This window comes from Lontra canadensis, unplaced genomic scaffold (assembly GCF_010015895.1).
Source record: "Lontra canadensis isolate GAN:19392208 unplaced genomic scaffold, GSC_riverotter_1.0 scaffold270, whole genome shotgun sequence".
Taxonomy (NCBI): domain Eukaryota; kingdom Metazoa; phylum Chordata; class Mammalia; order Carnivora; family Mustelidae; genus Lontra; species Lontra canadensis.
Window position 1 is genome coordinate 41557 of NW_022631264.1, and position 24361 is coordinate 65917.

General features: G+C 52.4%; 1 protein-coding gene across 1 annotated transcript; it reads left to right on the plus strand.

Annotated features, from left to right (window-relative positions):
• The first annotated feature begins 17 nt into the window (after positions 1-17).
• ARAP3 (ArfGAP with RhoGAP domain, ankyrin repeat and PH domain 3) lies at positions 18-24355 on the plus strand. Its single transcript, XM_032849940.1, is given in 34 exon segments — positions 18-105; positions 1704-2244; positions 2361-2422; positions 2529-2640; positions 6525-6725; positions 6884-6953; positions 7203-7323; positions 7422-7606; positions 7707-7813; positions 8070-8085; positions 8087-8270; positions 8368-8453; positions 8592-8774; positions 8919-9054; positions 9671-9787; positions 10219-10366; positions 10475-10577; positions 12428-12647; positions 13351-13414; positions 13915-14078; positions 15900-16112; positions 16395-16500; positions 17720-17867; positions 18149-18217; positions 18947-19021; positions 19119-19233; positions 20884-21012; positions 21092-21225; positions 21460-21542; positions 22085-22120; positions 22255-22318; positions 22407-22544; positions 22750-22788; positions 23319-24355. Coding segments are annotated over 33 exon segments (4629 nt in total). The 5' UTR covers positions 18-105; positions 1704-1720; the 3' UTR covers positions 23796-24355.
• Positions 24356-24361: the final 6 nt, after the last annotated feature.

Here is a 24361-nt window from a genome sequence, read left to right on the forward strand (position 1 = left end):
CCGGCCCGTCCGGGGAGGGCTGAGGGGAGGCGGGGCCGGCGCGAAGCGGCCCGAGACTCGGACGGCGCAACAGGCACTGGGAGCGGACGGCGGCCGCGTAGTGAGGTGAGGACCCCCGCGTCCACGGGCCCCTGCTTCCCAGACTCCTCCCCGTCCCCTCCTCGAGGGCTCCCTCCGCGCCGGCGGCCCTCCCCTGCCCCCTCCCCGCCGCGACCCGCCCCTCCCTCCGGTGGCCCGGCCTCTGCCCCCTCCCTTCTTGCCCCCTCCCCTGTCTCAGCCCGCACAGCCCCGTGCTGCCCGGCCCGCCCCCGCCACTGCTGCCCCGGCACACCTCTCGGTTCCCGGTCCCGTGCCCTCGGATGGGTCTGAGTCACTGGGAAACTGGGCTCTGAGTCAGGCCCTAACAAGCTTGGGGATGGGGCCCGACCGCGGAAAGGCAGAGAGGCCAGAACTGATGCTGGGGCGACAGGCCGTCCTAGTCAGGACCCCACAGAGAGCAACAGGGAGGGAGCCTAACAGGCAGAGGCGGAGAGACAGAAGTCTGGATTCACGTACATCTAAAGGTCTAGTTACAATTGGAGACTGAGGCAAGGAGAGGCTTAATGATAGAGAGCAAAAGAAGGAGAGGAGCGAAGATAGATTTAGGTAGAGGTGGGGACAGATGTAGTGCTGTAGAGACAGGGACAGGCAGAGAGAACACTTCAGGGAGACAGAATTTGAGTCGAGTCCAGAGAATGGACCAGGGTCAGGGGCAGTTTGGCAGAATGGGACAGAGCCTCAGAGACCTGAGCTCAAGGGCAGGTGCAGGGAATGGGAAGGTTCTGGAGAGGAAGACCTGGAGAAAGCAGAGGCAGAGGGATGTCATTTCGCACTTCTGAGTCCCTACAGGAGGGTGCTCACATGTGCATACACATGTGTGAACATGCTGCAGGCTGGTGGAGAGGGAAGACCCTGGAGTACCCCTGGCTTCCTGTCTGCCTCTCTCTGACCCGATTCCCCACCCTAGCCTCATTCCAAGTGGTCTCTGCCTCGGGCCAGGACCCTACTTGCTGGGGGACTTAGGGCTCTCTGGGCAGCCTGACCAAGGCAGACAGGATGTGGGGGCGGCCAGGGCCCGAGGGACAGGAAGGAAGTCTGAGCAGAGACAATAGGTGGAAGGGGAGGAGGAACTGGGAATGACCAGGTTTAGGATGGCCAAGAGCCTGGACCTCGGTTCTGGAAACCAGGGGGAGTGGGAGCTGCACCTCCTCCCTCCTTCCTTCTGCTACGCTACAGCTGCCCCTGTCCCCACTTATACCACATCATGGGGCCCCTCCTCCCCACCGTCCCACTTCATTTTGCCCCTGCGGGCTTCTCTCCTCTTGCCCTGTGCTTACGTGGTTGAGTGTGCGGGCAAGCGGAGGCAGACCTAGGTGGGGCAGGAGCTTGGGGGTCAACACTTCCACCAGCTCTTTGTGAGCCTGGGGCAAGCCTCTTCCCTTCTCTGGGCCTCAGTGTCCTCACCTGCAAATGAAGGACTTCTATAGTAAGAAAGCCCCTTCTGATGTTCTGGGATGGCTCTTCCTCCAGATTGCCGGCCACTGGTCATTTTTCTTTGGAGGAAGACTGAAGTCTGGTACCTATCCCCGTCCAGACCTCAGACTTTGGGACAGGGAGGGGGAATCTCAGCCTGAGCCCTCCCTTCACCCTGCCGCTCCCCCCAGCAATGGCTTGAGCCCCCATGGCTGCCCCTCAGGACCTGGACATCGCTGTGTGGCTGGCCACGGTGCACCTGGAGCAGTATGCAGACACGTTCCGGCGGCATGGCCTGGCCACGGCGGGTGCAGCCCGGGGCCTGGGCCACGACGAGTTGAGGCAGTTGGGCATCAGCGCCACAGGGCACCGGAAACGCATTCTGCGCCTGCTGCAGGCAGGTGCTGCAGAGGGCTCCCTGGGTCCCCAGTCGGACAGTGCCATGGAGCCATCCCCTAGCCTAGCGCCCCAAGCCCAGACCCCCAAGCCTGTGCCTAAGCCCAGGACGGTATTTGGTGGGCTTAGTGGCCCTACTGCCACCCAAAGGGCTGGAGTGAGCCCAGCCCTCTGGAGACCCGAAGTGTCCAGGAACCCAGAGTCCAGCCCCAAGTCCCCACTTCTCCCCACCTCCTCCTCCGAGCAAATTTCAGCCTTGAATGCTATGGAGATGATGCCCAACACCATCTACTTTGGCCTGGACTTAAGAGGCGGGGCCCAGACAGCTCAGGACATGTGAGTGGGGTTGGCTCCCTTGGGAGCCAGTGCTGGGTGGGGGCTGGGAGGAGCAGGACATGAGGGCTAGTCCTGTCTCCTCTCTCCCTTAATGATCACTAGACTTCTTCCCTCAGGGCCCCAGATAGCTCCCAGGCAGCTGCCCCTACCCCTGCCCTCAGGCCCACGGCAGGCACAGGTAGGTGGGTTAGCATGGATTTGGGGGGAGAGGAACAAGGCCCTTCAGGACTGCAGACACTCCCATCTGACCTCTTCCCTGTCTCCCCCATTCCTCTCCCTGCCAGTACACATCATGGACCCTGGTTGCCTGTACTATGGTGTCCAGCCTGTGGGAGCCCCAGGACCCGCGGACAGGAGAGAAGGCAGAGGTGTCTGTCAGGACAGGGCTGAACAAAGGTGAGTGGTCAGTAGGGTGGTGATGGCAGGAAGAGGGACGCTTGAGGAGCAGTTGGCGGTGGCTGTGTACCCATTATTCATTAAGTGTGTGTTCAGTGTCCACTGCGTGCCAGCCGGGTACTCTAGATACAGCAGGATTAGGAAAGACCCAGTCTCCTCCTCAGGCAGCTTATGATTCAGTGGGCCAGACAGGAAAGGAGGCAAGCAGACAAACAAAAGGATATATGACTTAAAATAGGGAGAAGTGCTTTTCATGCTTTCGTTGTTATATTTTTGTTTTTGTTTTTTAAGATTTTATTTATTTATTTGATGGAGAGACAGCGAACGGAACACAGTAGGAAGTGGTGAGAGAGGGAGAAGTAGGCCTCCCATAGAGCAGGGAGCCTAATGCGGTTCAATCCCAGGACCCCAGGATCATGTCCTGTACCAAAGGCAGATGCTCAATGACTGAGCCACCCAGGTACCCCTTCATGCTTTTACTTAAGGCATCTTTACTGAGCACGTACTGCATGCCAGATATTGTAGATACTTGGGATAGATCAGAAATCCCAGCCCCTGTGGGCAGATAGTCAAGTAACAATAGATACAATAAGTAAGTTATTTCATATGTTAAAAGATGGTGAATGCCATGGAAAAAAATAGAGCTGGGTAAGAAGGCCGGGATGGACTGAGGGGGATACACCCTGCAGTTTTTCATTAAGAATTGCCAGAGTATGGGCGCCTGGGTGGCTCAGTGGGTTAAGTCTCTGCCTTAGCTCAGGTCATGATCTCTGTGTTCTGGGATCAAGCCCCGCATTGGGCTGTCTGCTCAGAGCCTGCTTCCCCCTCTCTCTCTGCCTGCCTCTCTGCCTACTTGTGATTTCTCTGTCAAATAAATAAATAAAATATTAAAAAAAAAAAAAAAAAGAATTGCCAGATTGTTATTTGAGCAAAATGAAGGGGGTGAAAGAGTTAGTTGTGACAGTATCTGGGAGAAAAGTGTCCCAAGGCAGGGGGCAGTGGCCAGAATAGAGACTTTCAGGGGGACCCAAGAGTGGTGACAAAGCCAGCAGGGCTGGGGCAGAGTGGCCAGAGCAGGAAGACTGGGAGATGACGACACAGAGGTCAAAGGGGCCAGATCAGGTAGGACTTTGTAAGGACTTTCGCTTTGACTCAAAGTGAAAGGGAAGCCTTTGGGAGGGTTTTGCCTTACATTTTAAGAACCCCTCTGGTCGCTGTGTTGGGAATGGTCTGTAGGGGGCAAAAGCAGAAGCAGAGAGACCAAGTGAGGAGGTAGCTCCCGTAATCTAGGTGAGACACTTCCAGCGAGTGTCACGGTAGTGAAGATGGTGAGAAGTGGCTAGATTTGGGTTATATTTTGAAGGCAAACTGTCCTAAGAAGTTGGGGTATGAGGAAAAAGAGCAGTCAAGAATGACTTCAGAGGTTTCAGACTGAGCCTACCCTGTCCAGCGTGGTAGCCACTAGTCACATGTGATTACTAAATACATGAAATGCGGCTAGTCTGGAGTAAAATGCATTGGAACTCTACAACTACCAAATTTCAGAGACTTAGTATGAACAAAGCAATACTGGGTGTGTGTAACAGAATTAGACATAAATATCTTACTTTTTATACAGATGATATAATAAAATGTTAATATTTTGGGTATGTTGGATTAAATAAAATATATTATTACAATTAGTTTCACTTGTTTCTTTTTATTTTTTAATGTGGCTGCTAGAAAATCGAAAATCACGTGTGTGGTTCTCACATTGAGTTCTGTTGGATAGCGCCATTTGAGCAACTGAAAGTTCCTGGAATTGCTCTGCTCTGAAATGGGGAAGACGGTGTATGAAGCCGGGGGTTGGGAGGAGATCAGGAGTTCCATTTTGGGCATGCTGAATTTGAGGTATATGTTACAAGCCTGAGAAGAGATAACAAATAGGCCATTGGATATCCAAGTCTGGAGTTCAGGGGAGAGGTCTGAACTGGAGATCTAAATTTGTGGGTTGTCAGCCTCTAGGTCAGTGTATGTAGCTTTGAGTGCATGTCGCTAGAGCAGAGGGCCAAGATCAGAGTCCTGGCACACTCCAGTATCAAGAGGTTTGGGAGAAGAGGAAGAACCAGCAAAACAGACTGAAAAGGAATGGCTGGTGAAGGAAAAGGAAGACTGGGAGAATGTGGCATCCTAGGAGCTAAGGGAAGAAAGGAAGAGGGGGAGGTCAGTGGTATCAAATGCTGCTGAGATCAAGGAAGATGAGGACTGAGAATTGGCCTCTGGCATTGACAACATGGAGGTCACTGAGGACCTTAATAAGGGGTAGAGGTGAAAGCTGCCTCAGAATGGTCTCAGGAGGTAACAGAAGAAGTTGGAATGTATAAACAACATTTTTGAGGAGTTTTTCTGCAGAGAAGGGCAGAGAGTTGAGTGGTTGTCGATAGTGGAAATGGAGCCAGGAAATGATTTTTGTAGGATGGACTGTTATATATGTTTATAGGTGGAGTGGGAGAGAGGGATCTGGGAGGGAGGGAAAATTAGCTGCTGTAGGGGAGAGAAAGGGGAGAAAGTCTGGAGCAATGTCCTTGCGTAGGTGAGAGGACAGTGCTCAGAGGAGGGACTGGCTTCAGACAGGGATGTTTATGATGGTGGCAGAAGGAATGCAAAGTATGTGTGAAACTTGGTAGGTGAGGCACTGGGAGTCTGTGGGGTTCTTGTCTGATTGCTTCAATTTCTCAGTGAAGTAGAAAACAAAGAGGGTAGACAGGTGGTTCTCAACCTTAGCTGTGCTATAGCTGGGGGAACTTTCAGAATTAGAGATGCCTGGGCCCCACTCCCAGAAGATCAAACTCAGGGGTCTAGTAGGGGGCCCACATACCCGTATTTTAAGGTTTTGCAAGTGATTTTGTGCTACTGAGGTAAAGACTACTGGAAAGTGACAGAGAATAATAGAGGACTTTCTGGGAAGATGGTGTAAACAAAGACCTAAAAGATGGGGAAAAGCAGACTGGGGAAGCATGTTCTAGGCAGAGGCAGCCGCATGTGCAAAGATTCTGAAAGAGAAGAGAATGTGGCTGAACGGTAGAAAGCAAAGGCGAGGATGATACAAGAAGAGGGCAGGGGATTGGCCGAGGGTCTCATTGTACAAGATCTTGCAGCCTGTGGTGAGGAATTTGGATTTATCCTAATTGCAAATGGGAAGTTATTGCAGGATTTCATGCAGGAGGGAGTGAAATGACCTCACTTGCATTTTTATTTTTATTTTTATTTATTTTTATTTTTAAATATTTTTATTTATTTATTTGAGAGAGAGACAGTGAGAGAGGGCATGAGCGAGGAGAAGGTCAGAAGGAGAAGCAGACTCCCCGTGAACTGGGAGCCCGATGCAGGACTCGATTCCAGGACTCCAGGATCATGACCTGAGCTGAAGGCAGTCGCTCAACCAACTGAGCCACCCAGGCGCCCCTCACTTGCATTTTTAAAAGAGCATTCTGGGGTTGGTAGAAGAACGGGTGTTGGAGGGAGGCCCTGAGGAGAAGCAAGTGACCAGTCAGGTCACCCTACTGAGAACTGACCAGGACTTGGTCCAGGGAGGGAAGGTCAATCCCTTTTTGGAGAAAGGACTGAGAAGATTTCTCGATCAAATACCAGCATCTGTGACAGAGAGTGAGATATGCAGCCCTTCCCCACCTTTTCTACCAAGTAACACTAATGGCAGAGGAGAGGGACTGAAATTGCTCTAACCAAAAATCTAAGTGTGCTCAGGGAAGAAACTCTAGGCTAATCTTTTGCGTTCCCAAACTCCCTATTTCCAGGACCTGCCAGGCATCGTACGAAGCACCGCAGGTGAGGATGGCCGGGGAACTGGGTCTAACGTGTGTTTCTCTGTCTTGCCCCACGTTAAGGCTTAGCCGGCAGGATCTGGAGGCACGGGAGGACGCGGGCTATGCCAGCCTTGAGCTGCCTGGGGATTCCACCCTCTCACTACCCACCCTGGATGTGGAAACCAACGATGACCTCATTTCACCCTATGCCAGCTTCTCCTCCACGGCAGACCGCCCCTCACCCCTTCTCAGTGGCTGGCTAGACAAGCTCTCCCCTCAGGGGTGGGCTGCTAGGGAGGGAAAGGGAGGGAGGGGAGGGAGGAGAGGGAAGGGTGAGGCTGGGGTGGGGTGGGGGTCAGGTCTCCATAGCTCCCAGACCCTAGGAGTCCCCCAGGATACAGCCTCCACCGCTCACTCATCTTGGCCCCTCCTGTCCCCAGAAACTACGTTTTCCAGAGGCGCTTTGTGCAGTTCAATGGAAGGAGTCTCATGTACTTTGGCAGTGACAAGGTCAGGATCTGGCGAGAGGCTGGGTCGGGGCTGGGGAAAGGGTGGGGGCTGAGGACTGGAGGATGGGAAGCCCATGGTGGGGGGTGTCACCATATGACTGATGTCAGCATCTAAAGTAGCTTGCCTAGCGGCCGTACCCCACTGCCTGTGACATGAGTGCTGACCTCATTAAAAAAGTTGGTGCCGGCTCCCAGGTCAGCACACATGGCTGAGTTTCTGTCCCTCTGTGCCCCTGGACTGTCTCTGCAGGATCCCTTCCCCAAGGGGGTGATCCCTCTCACTGCCATCGAGATGACCCGCAGCAGCAAGGACAACAAGTTCCAGGTCATCACAGGCCAGAGGGTATTTGTGTTTCGCACAGAGAGCGAGGGTGAGAATCGGGGCCTGCTGTGTGCCCCCCGGGTTGGGGCAGGAAGGCCGCGTAAGGACACGGCCCGCTGGCTCACCAGCCTCTCTTTCCCCCACCAGCCCAGCGGGACACATGGTGTTCCACTCTGCAATCCTGCCTGAGGGAGCAGCGCCTCCTGGGCAACCCCCGGCCCCCTCAGCCACCCCGACCCCTCCGCACAGGCATGCTGGAGCTTCGAGGACACAAGGCCAAGGTTTTTGCTGCTTTGAGCCCTGGAGAGCTGGCGCTATACAAGAGTGAGCAGGTGAGAAGGGTCGGGCCGGGGCCAAGGAGCCTGGCCTAATCCATTCTGGCACCTCACTGTCCCTGCTCCAATGCCACACCCTCCCCCCAATCCCCACCAGGCCTTTTCTTTGGGCATCGGGATCTGCTTCATTGAACTGCAAGGCTGCAGCGTCCGGGAGACCAAGAGCCGCAGCTTTGATCTGCTCACCCCCCATCGCTGCTTCAGGTGGGGCCCAGACTGGCAGGAGGCAGGCCTGGGGGAGAGACTTGGGCAGGTGGCACAGGGCGGGCAGAGGACTGAGGCCTCTTCAGTAGGATGTCAGTGATGTGCTCTCACAGGAGTCCAGTGAACAGGGTCAAGGTCTCAGGAAGGTCTAGACTGGCCCAGCTGTGGCCAGTGGTGGCTCCTGCACGAACGGCCAGTGGGATGGGACAGGTTGGAGGGGGTCTCCATGCCCACAGACTGGCTGTCCACCCCTCAGCTTCACAGCCGAGTCTGGGGGGGGCTCGGCAGAGCTGGGCGGCCGCTCTGCAGGAAGCAGTAACCGAGACCCTGTCTGACTACGAGGTGGCTGAGAAAATCTGGTCCAATCGGGCAAACCGGCACTGTGCGGACTGTGGGGCCTCCCGCCCAGACTGGGCTGCTGTCAACCTGGGGGTGGTCATCTGCAAGCAGTGCGCAGGTGAGGGCTGGGGCCTTTGGCTGAAACAGTGAGAGGGAGGGGGGCTAGGTCGGGGGGCTCTGAGCATCCGTGCCACATACCCTCCATACCCTAACAGGTCAGCACCGGGCCCTGGGTTCTGGGATCTCCAAGGTACAGAGCCTGAAGCTGGACACGAGTGTTTGGAGTAATGAGATAGTGCAGGTGAGGAGTCTGAAGAGGGAGAAAGTGGGGAAAAGGGAAGGAGAGCATCCCAAAAAGGCCTTGGGCTCAGCTTGGGGGCAGAAATGTCTGAGACCCTTGAGTTCCTCTTACTTGCCTCTGCCCCTTGTCATCCTGCAGTTGTTCATTGTCCTGGGAAATGATCGTGCCAACCGCTTCTGGGCAGGGGCACTACCCCTAGGCGAGGGGCTGCATCCAGACACAAGCCCAGGGCCCCGGGGAGAGTTCATCTCTCGGAAGTACCGCCTGGGTCTCTACCGGAAGCCCCACCCTCAGTATCCAGATCATAGTCAGCTTCTTCAGGTAGGAGCTGATGGGGAGGAGGGTAGTCTCTAAGTTGAAATGCCTAGACTTGGGGTGGTAGGGGCTGTTTTTGATGACTGGATGACTGTCCCCATGCTCTCAGGTTGGGTCTTGGCACTGACAGAGGCCCTTCCCCCCCTGCAGGCACTGTGTGCCGCTGTGGCAGGACCCAACCTGCTGAAGAACATGACCCAGCTCCTCTGTGTTGAGGCCTCCGAGGGCGAGGAGCCCTGGTCCCCCGCAGCCCTCGATGGCAGCCTCCCCGGTCTCCAGCTCCCAGGTAATTCCCACAAGGGTCCCCTTTCTCACCCCCCAAGAATTCTCAGCCCTGACCGGTGCCTTGATTGTTCCAGGAAGCCTCAAATATCCTCTTCCTCAGGCCATCACAATAGCCCAGTCTGGGCAGTTTCCCAAACTTCTAGATCCCCTAGGGTCTATTTCCTGATGTCATGCAATGCCCAATGGTGGCCACTGCCTGGGGTGGATCTGGACATTTGAGGTGTTAGTGCTGGTCTACCCCTGACAAGGCGAATCCGTAAGCAAGGTCTCATCTCCCTGGGAGAAGTCTGATCATAGAAGTGGTCATCTAAAGAGGCTTTCCTCCAGTGGTCAGGGCAGAGGGGCTGAGACACTTATAGGATGGCCCACGCTCAGAGGCCCCCACCCCTGGGCTGACTGGCTGGTGGGCTCACTGGTGGGGACAAGAAGTGGGCAAGGGCTGGAGTCTCACTTCCTGCCACCCTCTTTTCTAATGTGGGAGGTGAGGAGTCCGGCTTCCCTGGGCTTGACTTGGCCATGCTGCCAGTGGAATCGGGTCCCACTGTCTTCCTCAATCTGATCCTTTTTCCCAGGGGGCTCAGGCCATCCCCCGAACTGACAACTTCTTCCCCTTGCAGACCCTTCCCCTGGTGTATACAATGAGGTGGTGGTGCCTGCCACTTACAGCAGCTTCCTGTACTGTGGTCCCATCAGCAACAAAGCTGGACCCCCACCTCCTCGCAGGGGCCGGGATGGTGAGAGGGGAGCCGAGGGTGGGAGGAGATGGGGCAGAAACTGGGATGAGCAAGAGTATACCACAGAGGGCTGGGAAGGGCAAGCAGGGCCATGTCCTGGCATGGGCTGGGTGCTGGGAGTAACAGGGGGACCATACTCAGTGGCAGCATTGGGTGAGAGGCTGAGAGCCCATGCTGTGAAGTCAGACTGCCTGGGCCAAATCCCAGCTCTGCTACCTCCTATTTGTGTGCTTTGGGCAAGCTACTCAAACTCTGGGCCTCAGTTTCCCCATGGGCAAAAGAGAATTGAAAGTGATGCCTACCTCATAGAATTGTGACGATCACATGATGTCATACATAGGCAGAGGGTATGGCATGATTGTCTGGCAAATGGGAATTATGACAGTAGGGACAGAGGTGCTTTGCCTGTTGACCATCAGCCTCCTCCTTAGCTCCCCCCAGACTATGGTGTGTGCTGAGAGCGGCTCTGGAAATGTTTGCGTCAGAAAGCAGCCCTGAACCCCTCAGCCTCATCCAGCCCCAGGATGTTGTATGTTTGGGTGTGAGTCCCCCACCCACAGACCCAGGTGACCTCGACAGGTAACTGCACCCGGTGCTCCCTGCACCCCCACTTTGGCCTTCCCGATCCTGAGCCTGCCAGCCCAGTATTGGTCCCCTTTCTCCTCCTTGACCTCACTTTCTCTCTAGATTCCCCTTTTCCTTTGAGCTCATCCTAACCGGGGGAAGGATCCAGCATTTTGGCACAGATGGAGCTGACAGTCTGGAGGCCTGGACCAGTGCTGTGGGCAAGGTGAGCCAGCCAAGAACCCTCCCTGACAGTTCGTGGTTTTCCTGTCCCCAGCTGCCCTCTCTTGTTCCATTTTGCCCTCTCTTGTTCCTATAACCACTCCCACCACTGTCTACCGACAACTAAGATTAACTGCTGTGCTAGGACCAGTGTGAGGTTCTACTTACTCAATATCTCATTTAACTCTCACAGCAACCCTCAGATGAAAGGATTATCAATATTTGACGTATAGGGAAACAGAGTCACCAAGGTTATGAAGTCACTTGGTCAAGGCCACAGAGCTAGGAGGCAGCAGAGCCCAAGATTGAAAACAGACCTCTTATCTCCAAAGGTCATGGTCTAAACCTGACAGTACAGGGCCTCGGCCCAGGGAAAAGCTGCTTCTAACTCCTGCTTCCCCCTCCCCCAAGTTCTCCCAGTCCAGAGGAAGGCTGCATTTACATGCCCAGCATCTCCATTCCCAGGCAAGCCAGTCTCTCTGTCCTGAACCTTCTCCTGGAGTTAAACATTCACACCCTAGAATCAGACTAGGATCTGAGTCCTTCAACTCTCAGCCTCATAAGCTTTTCCACAGGGATAGAGTGGGTATATAAGACATGCCCCTCGGGGTTGAGGATTAAGTAACATGTGAGGCCCTTGCTGACTGGCGCACACAGACCCTCCATCTGTGGGTGATGAGGATGCCAGTCGCTCCCATCCCTACCCAGTTTCTCTCTCAGCCCTGCTCTACCGTCAGCTCGCCACACTGGCGCCCATCCTGACGGCCTGGCAGAAGGCTGTGTGCCCTGGTGGGATTGCACTTCCTCCTTAGCCCCTTGTGGCTGCCACTGCACCACCTCTGCCAGACTTCTGAGCGGCCACACTGTGGGGTGCCTAGTGACTTCCCATTACCAAAGCCCAAGGGCCTCCTCCTTGCCTTACCTGGTTGCCTCTGCAGCCGGTGACACTCCTCTGTGGGAAATGCTCACCTGCTCTCTGGCCTCTGACCCCACCCTCCCCCACTCTGCTTAGAGGAGTAGAACTCCTGCCAGCAAAGAAGTGGTCTGTGTGTCCTTTCAGGGCTGTGTCATGGCCCTTGTGGCCTCCAGGCTATCTCCTCTGATTGTCAGCTGCACTTTCCAAAAACATAGCTCATCCTACCCAAAGCGCAGTCTGTAGCCTGGGACACCACACTGGCTCATTCTTTGTCATGGCCTCTGGCAGAATAAGAACAGAACTTGAGAGGGAGCGTTCCGAATCTTTCTTAGCAATGGAACAAAGTGATTTTAGGTGTAGAATCTAATTTCTTAAAGTGGGGGATTATATTTTATATTTCTCTTTTCATTTCACTTTGCTAGTAGTTCTTTCTTTCTTCTTCTTCTTTTTTTTTTTTTTAAATGAAAGTTCTGGTTAGTAACAGATTGGAATTTTGAACAATAACAACAAAAAGAAGAACCCCGTGTTCCTTCCCCACAGGTGGTTGGGAAAGCACTCCTTTGGGACCACCTCAAACCCTTGTTTCTCTATGAAGCCTCCCCGGCCCCTTAGGATGCTGGGATTTCCCAGGGCATTGTGACTCTTCAGTTATAGCATTTTGGCTCCCTATTTCTTCTGGCCCCGATACCCTACAAAGGGCAGGAGGCTGCCCTGTGTTCGCTGGAGCAAATTAAATTGAACTGAATTTCTTTCCTTTCTCCATCCATCTCCTGTCTCCTCGGGTCTTTCTTCTGCTCTCTCCAATCCCTTTTCATTCCTCTCTTTCTTTTGCTTTCTCTTCGTATCATTCCCTATCCTTCTCACTCTTATTTCCCTCCCCTACGTCTTGTATCTTTCCTTACCCTCTTTGTTCCCCATGTCCTCCTCTTGCCTCACAGTGGTTCTCCCCGCTGAGCTGCCACCAGCTGTTGGGCCCCGGGCTGCTGCGGCTGGGCCGCCTGTGGCTGCGCTCTCCCACCCATTCAGCCTTGGCCCCTGGCCTCTGGCTGTCAGGGTTCGGACTTCTTCGTGGTGATCTCCTCTTCCTGTGTCCAGCATCGGGCCCTGGCCCTCCAGCCCCTGAGGACATGGTGCATCTGCGGCGGCTACAGGAAATCAGTGAGCAGGGGTGGGGACGGGGATGAAAGGTGGCCATGGAGTAGCGGGCAGTGAACCTTCATCTGTTTGGGGTCCCTATGGAAAAGAGCAGAACATAGTGGATTCAGGCATAAGCTCTGGAGTCAGACTGCCCAGATACAGAACCCCATCTCCATCACTTCCTAGCTATGTGACCTTGGACAAGTTAATTAACCTTTCTGTGCCTTAGTCTCTGCATCTTTACAATGGGCACGATACAAGAGTTGTTACGTTTCAAATGAAGCAATGCATTTAAAACACTTACCAAAGAGCCTGGCAGAAGGCATCTTATTAGTGTTTAATAAGTATTATATGTTATTAATGTTACTGTTAGTATTACTTGGAGTTGCTTGCTGGTTGGGGACTAGGAGAGGGGACTGGATACTTTCACTTCTTCCTCAAAGAGGAACAGTGTGGGATAATATCGGAGGGCTTTAGAGACAAGAGACCTGAGTTCAAGCCTAGATATGCCATTTTATAACAAGTAAAGAGATAAGAAACTTAACGTCTCTGAGCTTTAATGTGTCACCTGTAAAATGGGGATAATAGTATGTAACTTATAGGATTTAATGCAACATTCTTTGAAGACTCCTAGTCTGGCATCAAGATACCTTGAATACTTAGTGACTTATTGGTCAATATGATGAAGAAATTTTGATGATAATGTCTGATGATTCTTCTCCAGGTGTGGTTTCAGCAGCTGACACCCCAGACAAGAAGGAGCATTTGGTCCTGGTGGAGACAGGAAGGTAAGTGTTAACCCCTATCCTTGACCCCACATCCCTCTCTCAAGAGCCCAGCCCCAACCCTCTACCCTGGTCTGCTGGACCATGCCCACTTCCTCAAATTTGCCTGCCTACTGGGCACCTGGGTGGTTCAGTCGGTTGGGAGTCTGACTTGAGCTTGTGTCTTGGTCTTGGGGTCCTAGAATTGAGCCATGCGTGGGGTCTCTGTACTCTACAGGGAGTCCATTTGTCCTTCTCCCTCTGCCTCCCGTCCCCCGCATGTGCATGCTCTCTTTCTCCCTCTCTCTCAAATAAATAGATTAAATCTTTTTTTTTTTTTTAAAGGAAAACCTTAAAAAAAAAAAAAAGAAAAAAAAGAAAAATTCACCTTCAGGGACCCCATCTGGTTTGAATGTTGCTGCCCCCTGCTGGTGGCTCTGGGAGGTCTGGTCCTTGCGATCCCGGGCCTCTTAGTTTAAAAGACCCTCTGGAGCTAGCTCTGACTCAGGCATCTCGGGTCTCAGGACCCTGTATCTGCAGGGGGAGGGCCGGCTGGATTTCTCAGCATGGAACGCAGCCATTGAGGGGGCAGCTGGCGGGGGCGGCACAGGGCTGCAGGAGCAGCAGATGAGCCGGGGTGACATTCCCATCATCGTGGATGCCTGCATCAGTTTTGTCACCCAGCACGGTGAGTGGGTACTGGCCAATACTGAGCCAGCAGGGGATGGGGGACATGGGCACAGCCAGAGGGTGTGGTCTGCCTATAAGAGCTTTGTCTCCAGAGACTACAGCCTAACAGCAATCCACTGTATCTCTGTTGGCAAGCTGCTTTACCTGCCTGAGCCTCAGCTCCCCCATCTGTAGAATGGGGCTACTAACAGTCCTCATTTTCTAGTATAGTTGTGATAGTAAGATAACATATGGAAAGCTTTTAGTGCAGCACCTGGCAGCTAGTCAGTGTTCCAAGGTAGTTGTTGGTGGGGGCATGGGTGTGAAGGAAGAGGAGCACTGAAATAGGACTAGAGGGCCGTAGAGAACAAAGAGAGGACAGCTACAAGGCAAGAGCCAAGCTGTGCAGCAAAACACTTGAAGGTCTGAGCAGAATTAGTCCATGCAGGCATAAAGGATCAGCTCTGAAAGTGGTTCCCAGAATTCTTTGTGACTTTTTGACCTTTGCTTTTTTTCTCCTGCCCAAGGAAGGACTAAGTAGAATCTAGCTTCTTAGCAAACCTCCTTTTTAGAAGTCTGGACTCTTGAGAAGGAAAATTCATAGAAAACCAAGAAAGGCAGTAAAGGGCAAAAAAGGCACATCTATGAACTACAAATAGCATGGAGATTGGAGAGTAGGTGGCTAGAGACATTCTCCATACCTTGGCATTAGCCTCAGGCAGTGACTTCCCCACTCCCTAGATCCCATCGTCTCTCAGTCTCCCTCATGTTCAAAAGAATATGGGTGTTCGTACCCACACTGCTGCTCTTCATTCAGCAGATGCTTACTGAGCAGCTCCCGTGTGCCAGACACTGGAGATATAGCAGTGAAGAGGGAAGGTTCTGGAAGCTCAGGGACTAGGGCGAGAGATGGGTGATAAGTAAGAGAAATACAGTCAGTGCTTGTTATTCACGGTAGTTTTGCTCTACGAAGTTGCTGCAAACACTGAATTAGTGAATCCTAAATCATTGCCCCGGTGGAAATACAGAGTCAGGTTCCTGGGAATCTCTGGTCACCTTTAATCAAGTGATCAACACGTAAAACTCGTTTGAAGTGTGTTTCTGTTTAAAGACACTTTATTTAACATATACTTGTGATCTGTTAACTTTGAACTCACAGCCAGCAGCAGTGTAACTCACACAGGGGCAAAGCTTATCTGACTCACATATTCTCTCCATAAGGCACACACAGCCTTCCTGCGCTTAGCAACACTACACAGCCCTTCAGCACTTCACTTGGGGGCCATTTTAAACAGTGAAACCACCCAAAAAAAAGCAGAAGAATGCAAAAAACGTGATTCTATATATATACCATGAAAACTACACTTGTTTATCATATGAGAGCTTAGCTGGGAATGTATCCAACAGGCAACTCAAATTCTCCACTCGGCACATGTTCACAAATGACTGGAAAAGTGCACCGAGTATTGATTTGGGGGTTACAATAAATTTTAGCAAGTAGATGAATTCACAATGTGGAATTTGTGAATAGGGAGGATCAACTGTAATGTGATTTGGGAGTGCTATCTCAAAATCAAAACAGTGAGGAGACAGCGATGGAGGCTATGTGGAATGTCATGGTTAGGGAAGAAGCTTCTGAGCAGGACTTAAGCAGAGTCTTGAGAATCAAGATCCTGGAGGCAGACTTCCTCCTCTCTGGGCCCCTTACCCCAATAACGATACAGCATGTCGGTGGTGGGTGGGAGGATCACAGATACTGGATAATGGGTGGGTAGTTGGGTCTCTGGGCAGTGGAGAGCAGAGATGCTCAGTGGTGAGTGGAGATGCTGGCTGTTCTCAGGGCTCCAGCTGGAGGGCATATACCGGAAAGGAGGTGCCCGTGCCCGTAGCCTTCGGCTCCTGGCTGAATTCCGGCGGGATGCCCGGTCAGTGAAGCTCCGGCCAGGAGAACACTTTGTGGAAGATGTCACTGATACACTCAAACGCTTCTTTCGAGAGCTCGATGACCCTGTGACCTCTGCACGGCTGTTGCCTCGCTGGAGGGAGGCTGCTGGTACTCCCAAGATCCCTAAGAACTCCTCGCAGGCAGGCGACCAAGGGATGACCTGGAACTCCACCCTCCCCCATCAAATCCCTGAGGCTGTTTTGTGGGATTCGGCAGCCTTCTTCCCTGTTGCTCCCCTCCCTCTTTCTCACTCCCCAGGATCACTCAGGGACACAGCTTAGGTCAAGGTGGGAAGGGGGCAGAGAGAAATCCATTCTGAGGTTGTTTCTCTAAAATTCCCTCCTTGCTCCCTTCCCTGATCCTCTCCACCCCTCACCGACTCCATCCCAGAGCTACCCCAGAAGAATCAGCGCCTGGAGAAATACAAAGAAGTAATTGGCTGCTTGCCCCAGGTCAACCGCCGCACGCTTGCTACCCTCATCGGGCATCTCTATCGGTCAGTATGGCCAGACCCCCTGCAGGCTCCTCACTGACCCTTTATCACCCCTGTCCGACTCCTTCTACCACCCTACTCCCACTGCCTCACGTTTATTCATTAAGTGAAAGTGTCAGTTAAGTGGACTGCAAACAGTTAAGTGAAAGTGTCATAGCACAAAGGTTCTGAGTGTGGACTTTGGGGTCAAGCATATCTAGGCTGTACTCCGGCTCCACCATTCTAGCGTGTGACTTTGGGTAAGTTATTTGCACTCTCTGAGCCTCAGTTTCCTCGTTTATAAAAGGAAGATGGCGTAATGAATAGTATCCACCTCCTAGATGATGGGAGTTAAATGAGATAATCCTTATAAAATTCTTACTACATCTCCTGGCATGAAGGTAGTAAGCATTCAGAAATGGTGAGCAACCAATGTTATTTTGTTTTATTATTCATACCAGGCAAAGGGCTGGAGGTAGGAGACACAAAGAACAATAAGATGCAGATCTACCTTGATCAGCCTATTGGGGAGACAGGTCTTTAAGGGATTCCAAGGTGAACCCTGGCTGTGTTGTATGGATTATTCTCTATCACAGGGATGGGCCAACTATGGCGCATGGGCTGTATCCATCCAACTGTCTGTTTTTCTAAGTAAAGTTTTGTACAGTTTCTGGGTGACTTTGTCAGTTAAGCATCTGACTCTTGATTTCAGCTCAGGTCATGATATCAGGGTCGTGAGATTGAGCCCTGCATCGGACTCCCTGCTCAAGGGGGAGTCTGCTTGAGGTTCTCTCTCTCTTCATCTCCCTCTGCCCCTTCCCACTGTGTGCTTGCTCTCTCTCTCAAATAAGTAAACAAATCCTTAAATAAAGTCTTGTACACAAAGTGTGAAGGCACACCCATTCACTCATGCTGTGTCTGTAGCCTCTCTCATTCTACAACAGTGGAACTGATGAACTGGCCCAAAAAATGTATGACCCACAAGCCTAAAATATTTACTATATGTCCCTTTCCAAAAAAAGCTTGCTGCCCCATACCAGAGTTATAATCACCCATTCCTCACCTGTCTCTGCCTTACACTGGGATCTCCTTGAGGCCAGTGTTGTGTCTTTCAACTGCATCCCAAGTGTTTAGCCCAGGACTTAGCATACTGACTCTAAGGATTTCCTGAATGAATGGATGCAAGGGCAAACAGGTGAGCTCAAGCTGCATCCCTTATGACCCGTGTTGCACCCCTCTGCAGGGTACAAAAGTGTGCCGCTCTAAACCAGATGTGCACGCGCAACCTGGCCCTGCTGTTCGCACCCAGTGTGTTCCAGACAGACGGGCGGGGGGAGCATGAGGTGCGGGTGCTGCAGGAACTCATCGATGACTACGTCTCTGTCTTTGATGTAAGCTCTCCTTACCCCTGACTATAGTCCTTTTTCCGGGATTCTGGGGCCTGGGCCCCTCTATCCCATAACCTCACTCCAAGTGCCCTTGCCCCCTTGGTTTTTAGCTCTTCTTGCCTCTAATGCTCTCATACAGGTCTTCTGGTCTTACAAACTCTTCCTGTTTCCCTCTTTTCCTAGCACCCCACCCCCTCACCCCCCAGTCCCCCGCCACCCCGGCCTCCCCCCTCCCGCCCCTACCTGTCCCACAATACACATGCTCCTTTTTGGCCCTTCCACAGATTGATTCTGACCAGGTAGCTCAGATTGACTTGGAGGTCAGTCTTATCACCACCTGGAAGGATGTACAGGTAACCTGTCCTGCCCTTAGACTCATGAGTGGGACGGAAGGGACTATCAAGATAGGAAGGTGCCCTTCTGCTGCTGGACATTGGCCCTCAGCTTTCTGAGACAGAGGGGAAACCCAAGAAAGGGAGTGCTTTGGGGAGAGGGGTTTGGTTTAGGATTGGCTCTATTTATTCCATCATGAGGATCCTTCATTGCAAAATGCTGGCAGCATACTTGGGTTCCGCCTGTAAGAGATCCAGGGAAGAGTTAGCTGAGGTAGACAAAGTGGTGAGCATAACAGCAGTAAATACGATAGCAAACAGCTAAGCACTTATCTTCCAAGCTCCTGTGATCTTGCTGTAGTGTCACACAACTCCATGAGGCAGACAATACCATTTTTTTCAAATAAAGAAACAGAGGCCTTGAGGGTCCCTTATTCAAAGTCCTACTGTATCGAGTGTCAGAGTTGGAACCCAGAGAGTCTGACCTTAGACCTGTCCTTCCAAGCATATGCTTCACTGCCTGGGGAAGTACCCACACAGCCTGAAGATGTGGTTCTACCTCTCCTGGGGTTCTCCCTTTTAAGGGCCTGAGCCACACTAGGGATGAGGGGTAGGAGGAGACTTTTGCGCCCAGGGCGGCAGGGGTGGGTGTGTGGAGATAAGAGCTTAGGAGGCAACATAGGGAGTCCTCTGATCTTGATTTTTTGCATCCTTTTGTGTCCTCCTGACTTCATTATGCCTTCCCCTCAGCTGTCCCAGGCTGGAGACCTCATCATGGAGGTTTATATAGAACAGCAGCTCCCAGACAACTGTGTCACCCTAAAGGTCAGTCCTGAGGGGACAGGAGGGGAGATGAGAGGATTGGGGGTGCTGGGTCAGTGGACTGACCGGCATGGGTCCTCTGCTCTTGCTCTGACCCCAGGTGTCTCCAACACTGACTGCCGAGGAGCTAACCAACCAGGTATTGGAGATGCGGGGGACAGAGGCTGGGATGGACTTGTGGGTGACGTTTGAGATCCGTGAGCACGGGGAACTCGGTGAGCCTGCCATGCATGTGTGCTTGCATGTGTGATGGGGGGGGTCAAAGTTACCAATGCTTTCTGGGTTACCAAATACAGTGACACTGTCCTTGTGCACGTTCAGGGACATTCCCCACTGTTGACCACTACCTCTTTCTCAGTACTCTCTTTTTTCTTGACTTGTGGGGACCCCACAAGTCCTTGGTTTCCCTTCCTCCCCAAAGAAGGCTTTTCTTCCTCCTTTGCCTACATTCTAAATATTGGAAGGACCCAGAATTCAACCCCAGACCTTTTCCTTTCCCTATCTTCATTTCTCCTTGGATGACTCATCCATTCCAGTGGCTTTAAATGCTGTTAATAAGCTGGATTCTCTGGATCATGACCTGAGCTGAAATCAAGACTTGGATGCCTAACCGACTGAGCCACGCAGGCACCCCAAGCATCTCTAATTTTTTTAAAGATTTTATTTATTTATTTGACAGAGAAAGAGATCACAAGTAGGCAGAGAGGCAGGCGGGGGGTGGGGAAGCAGGCTCCCCACCAAGCAGAGAGCCCGATGCAGGGCTCGATCCCAGAACCCTGAGATCATGACCTGAGCCGAAGGCAGAGGCTTAACCCACTAAGCCACCCAGGCGCCCCCCAAGCATCTCTAATTTTAAACATGCGAGACTGAACTCAATTCCCAGACCTTTCACCTAACAAAAAGCCTAGGCCATTTCCTAGTTTTCCCTAACTCAGTCAGTGGCCCCTCCATTCACCCAGTAATCAAGACCGGAAACTTGAGTGTCCTCCCTTTCCTCCAACTTCCCACCTAAGCCAACCAACGAGTCCTGCTGATTCTATTAGAATCTGTTGCTTCTACCCTTTCTCACCATTACCACCAGCCAGGCCGAAGTCACCACTAGCTTTCTGCACCCAACATTAACCACTAACCCCAGAAAAGGAATAGCTGGCCTGCATTCCCGTCTTGCTTCCCGACATTCCATTTTCCACACAGTGGTCAACATGCATTTCAAACATAAATCAGATCATGCCATTACCTTCCAATGGCTTCCCACTGAACTTCAAATAGAATCCAAATTCCTTATTATGGTCCACAGACCCCGACTGTCTTGCCCTTGCCTATTTCTCGGACCTCATCTCACATAACTCATTCTCGGTGCTCGAGTCATGCCAGCTGTTTTTCAAATACATCTTTCTTGACAAAGAGCCTTTATTCTGGAGCTGCATCCTGCCTGAAATCTTCTTCCCCTGATTTTAGCATGGTTTGTTCTTCCTCCTCCTCCAGGCCCCAATCTCAACTTCAAATGCCCCCTTCTCCAAGACCTTGCCCAGTCATCACTCTGTCCCAGTAGCTGTCCTCCTCCTCTCTCTCAACTTCTTATTGTTTCTTTCAAAGCATTTAATTATTTGCAATTTTTTGGTCTACTTACCTATATACTGTCTGCTCACTCACTTTGCCGTGGGTTTTGTGAAGGTAGGCCATGGGTTCCATGCTAACCATCACATCCCTAGGGACAGCAATGCCTGGCAGAGAGTTGGCTCTTAAATAAATACCTGTGGCTGGGCTGTGGAATGGACACACGAAAGTGACTGGTGGAAAGGAGCTGGAGGTCCAGGGCATGGATGGATATTCTGGTTGATACCTGCTCCTACTTTACTCCTCAGAGCGGCCACTTCACCCCAAGGAGAGGGTCCTAGAGCAGGCCCTTCAATGGTGCCAGCTGCCAGAGCCCTGCTCGGCCTCCTTGCTCTTGAGAAAAGTCTCCCTGGCCCAGGCTGGCTGCCTCTTCACAGGTGAACGTCCTCCTTCAGCCCAGCACCCCCAGGCCTCTCCCCCAGGACCCTCCTACGAGTATCATCTGTTTGTGCCCAGGTATCCGGCGCGAGAGCCCGAGGGTGGGTCTGTTGCGGTGTCGGGAGGAGCCACCCCGCTTACTGGGCAACCGCTTCCAGGAGAGGTTCTTTCTACTGCGTGGCCGCTGCTTGCTGCTGCTCAAGGAAAAGAAGGTGAGGTGCTGGGGGGAGTGGGGATGGATGCTGGAAGCTCCTGAAGAGCAGCTATGCCTTCATCAACCTTCTCACTCCATAGTCTGTGTGCTTATCCGTCTCAGTGCTGCCCTGGTTCTTTGACCTCTGTGATCCTGTGAGCACATAACCCCAGTGCTTCCATGACTTCTTGACCTGATTGACTGTGATCTTTCTCTCACCTCTTGACCTCACTGACTGCCTTCTTGTTTTCAGAGCTCTAAACCAGAACGAGAGTGGCCCTTAGAAGGTTCCAAAGTCTACCTGGGAATCCGAAAGAAGTTTAAGCCTCCAACACCGTGAGTTTTCTTCCCCAGCCCACATTTCTAGGACCTTGCTGCCATCACCCTTCTGGCATTTCTTTTTCTTTCTTTCTTTCTTTTTTTTTTTTTTTTTAAGATTTTATTTATTTGACAGACAGAAATCACAAGTAGGCAGAGAGGCAAAGGGGGAGGCAGGCTCCCTGCCAAACAGAGAGCCCGATGCAGGGCTCGATCCCAGGACCCTGGGATCATGACCTGAGCTGAAGGCAGAGGCTTTAGCCCACTGAGCCGCCCAGGTGCCCCCCTCTTCCGGCCTTTCTTTTTTTAAGTATTTTTTTTTAAAGATTTTATTTATTTATTTGACAGAGAGAGATCACAAGTAGGCAGAGAGGTAGGCAGAGAGAGAGAGAGAGAGAGAGAGAAGCAGGCTCCCCGCTGAGCAGAGAGCCCGATGCGGGACTCGATCCCAGGACCCTGAGATCATGACCTGAGCCGAAGGCAGCGGCTTAACCACTGAGCCACCCAGGCACCCTTCCAGCCTTTCTAATTGCCCATCTCTGTTGTCCTTTGGCTCCTAGGTGGGGCTTCACGCTGATACTGGAGAAGATGCAGCTGTGAGTACCTCTCGGCCTGGCTTCTCCCCTGGCCCAGCCCTGCACCATGTCCTCTTCCTCTCTACTTTTTCTATTCTCCATTGCTATAGCTACAACCCCTCCTCTCCAGCTAATTCCCCTCTGACCATCCCCAGATACCTGTCCTGCACTAATGAGGATGAGATGTGGGACTGGACCACCAGCATCCTCAAAGCCCAGGTGAGGGGACGATAAAAGCTGAGGGTAAGGTCAGAGGTCCTAGCTGTAGTCCCATGCCCACTGTGCCAACTCCTTACTCTCCCTGCAGCACGATGACCAGCAGCCAGTGGTCTTACGACGCCATTCCTCCTCTGACCTTGCCCGTCAGAAGTTTGGCACCATGCCTTTGCTGCCCATCAGAGGAGATGACAGTGGGGCCACCCTTCTCTCTGCCAACCAGACCCTGGTGAGGTCCCCCTGGCCTGCTGCTGTGCCCTCCTGAATCCTGCCTGTGTCCTTGCTGCCCTGCAGGTGGGAGTGGTGTGCCTGCCTGCCTGTTGCCCGCCTCTGCCTTCTCTGTGTCCCCACACCCCACCCTTGCCTTCTGTTGCCAGACCTCACTGTGTCTCTGTGTCTCTCCCTCCCCTCATCCCCATCCCACCTGTGCCCAGAGGCGACTTCACAACCGGAGGACCCTGTCCATGTTCTTTGTGAGTACTGTACCTGTCTCAGCTTTGTGCCCCTCGGCCCCGTGTTCCTCTGTGCTGCCTGAATCCATGTGCCCTCTGTATTTGTTTGATACAGGGCCATCTGTGTGTGTTTGTGCACGTGTGTGTGTGTGTGTGTGCATGAGACAGAGAGAGAGAGTATTGTGAGGGACCAGAAGGAATGAGGAAAATGAGGCCTGGGAGGATATGATAAGGAAAAGGGAAAGTGGTCACAGGCTCTGAGAAACAGAAGGAAAGTGGTTAAGTGAACACATCTTGGAGCCAGGTAGACCGGGCCTGAAGCCTCAGTTCTTCCATTTACTCACTGTGTGATCTTGGGCAACTTACTTCACCCCTCTGTACCTCGCGTCACTCACCTGCAGTGTAACCCGTTGTACAGAGTTGGTTTGATAGCACACATGAGAAGCATTTTACTGCATCTGGCCCAGAGGAAGGGCTCAATAAATGTTAACAGTTACTAACCCAGGAACTCTAACTCTGTGCCTGCATCATGCTGCCCCATTCCCATCCAGCCAATGAAGTCATCCCAGGGGTCTGTGGAGGAGCAGGAGGAACTGGAGGAGCCTGTCTATGAGGAGCCGGTGTATGAAGAAGTGGGGGCCTTTCCTGAGCTGACCAAGGACACCTCTACCTCCTTCTCCACGATGAGAGAAAAGACAGCCAACCCAGAGACCCCTCTCATCAGCCAGAGGTCCTTTGACAAACCCCCTTTCCCCAAGGCAGGTGGCCTGGACCCAGAGCAGAGGCCACCTGAGCCCCCTCCCGGACCCCCTTCAAAGAGCAGCCCCCAGGCACATGGGTCCCTAGAGGAGCAGCTGCTCCAGGAGCTGAGCAGCCTCATCCTGAGGAAAGGAGAGACTGCCATAGGCCTGGGCAGCCCCCCGCAGCCCTCCAGCCCCCAGTCCCCAAACTCCAATGGCCTTCTGACACAAACACCTGGCTTTCCCACCCAACCTTCCAGTTCACCCTCCAGCCAGCCCCTCACATGACCCTCAGACGAGTAGTCTGAAGGGGAGGGTAACCAGAAGACCCAAGTTCTCACCATGGCAGACACTGCCGGGAGCCTCCTCTGCTCTGGCTGGAAAGGCTCCAGAAGCCAGTGTGGTGCTATGGAAAGAGCACAGGATTAAGGGCTCTGGACTCTCCTGCCTAGAGAGGGTCAGACTATGGTCCCTCACTGAACCTTCACTCACTTATATGTACCATGAAGTCACTGAAATAAGGAGCCAGGGAACATCCAACTGTTTCTTAGAGCTGTAAGCCCCACATAACTTCCCTCAACAAGTTGAGGGAACTCCTGCTTTATATATATGATATGCAGGAGTTCTGTAAGAGGTTTGGGGTTTGAAAGGAATAGTTTTTACTGCACTAAGGAAAAAAGGATTTGGAAGCCAGAAAGCTGAATGATCTCCAAGTCTATCTAACCCCAATTCCTACATTTGGGGACTATGCTGAAGACCTAGAGGGTGGAGGTTGATTGGGGTTGGGAGCTGGGGTGAAGAGGAGCCAAAAAGGATGTGTCACTGTTAATAAATCTTGGAACCAGAAAGCTATT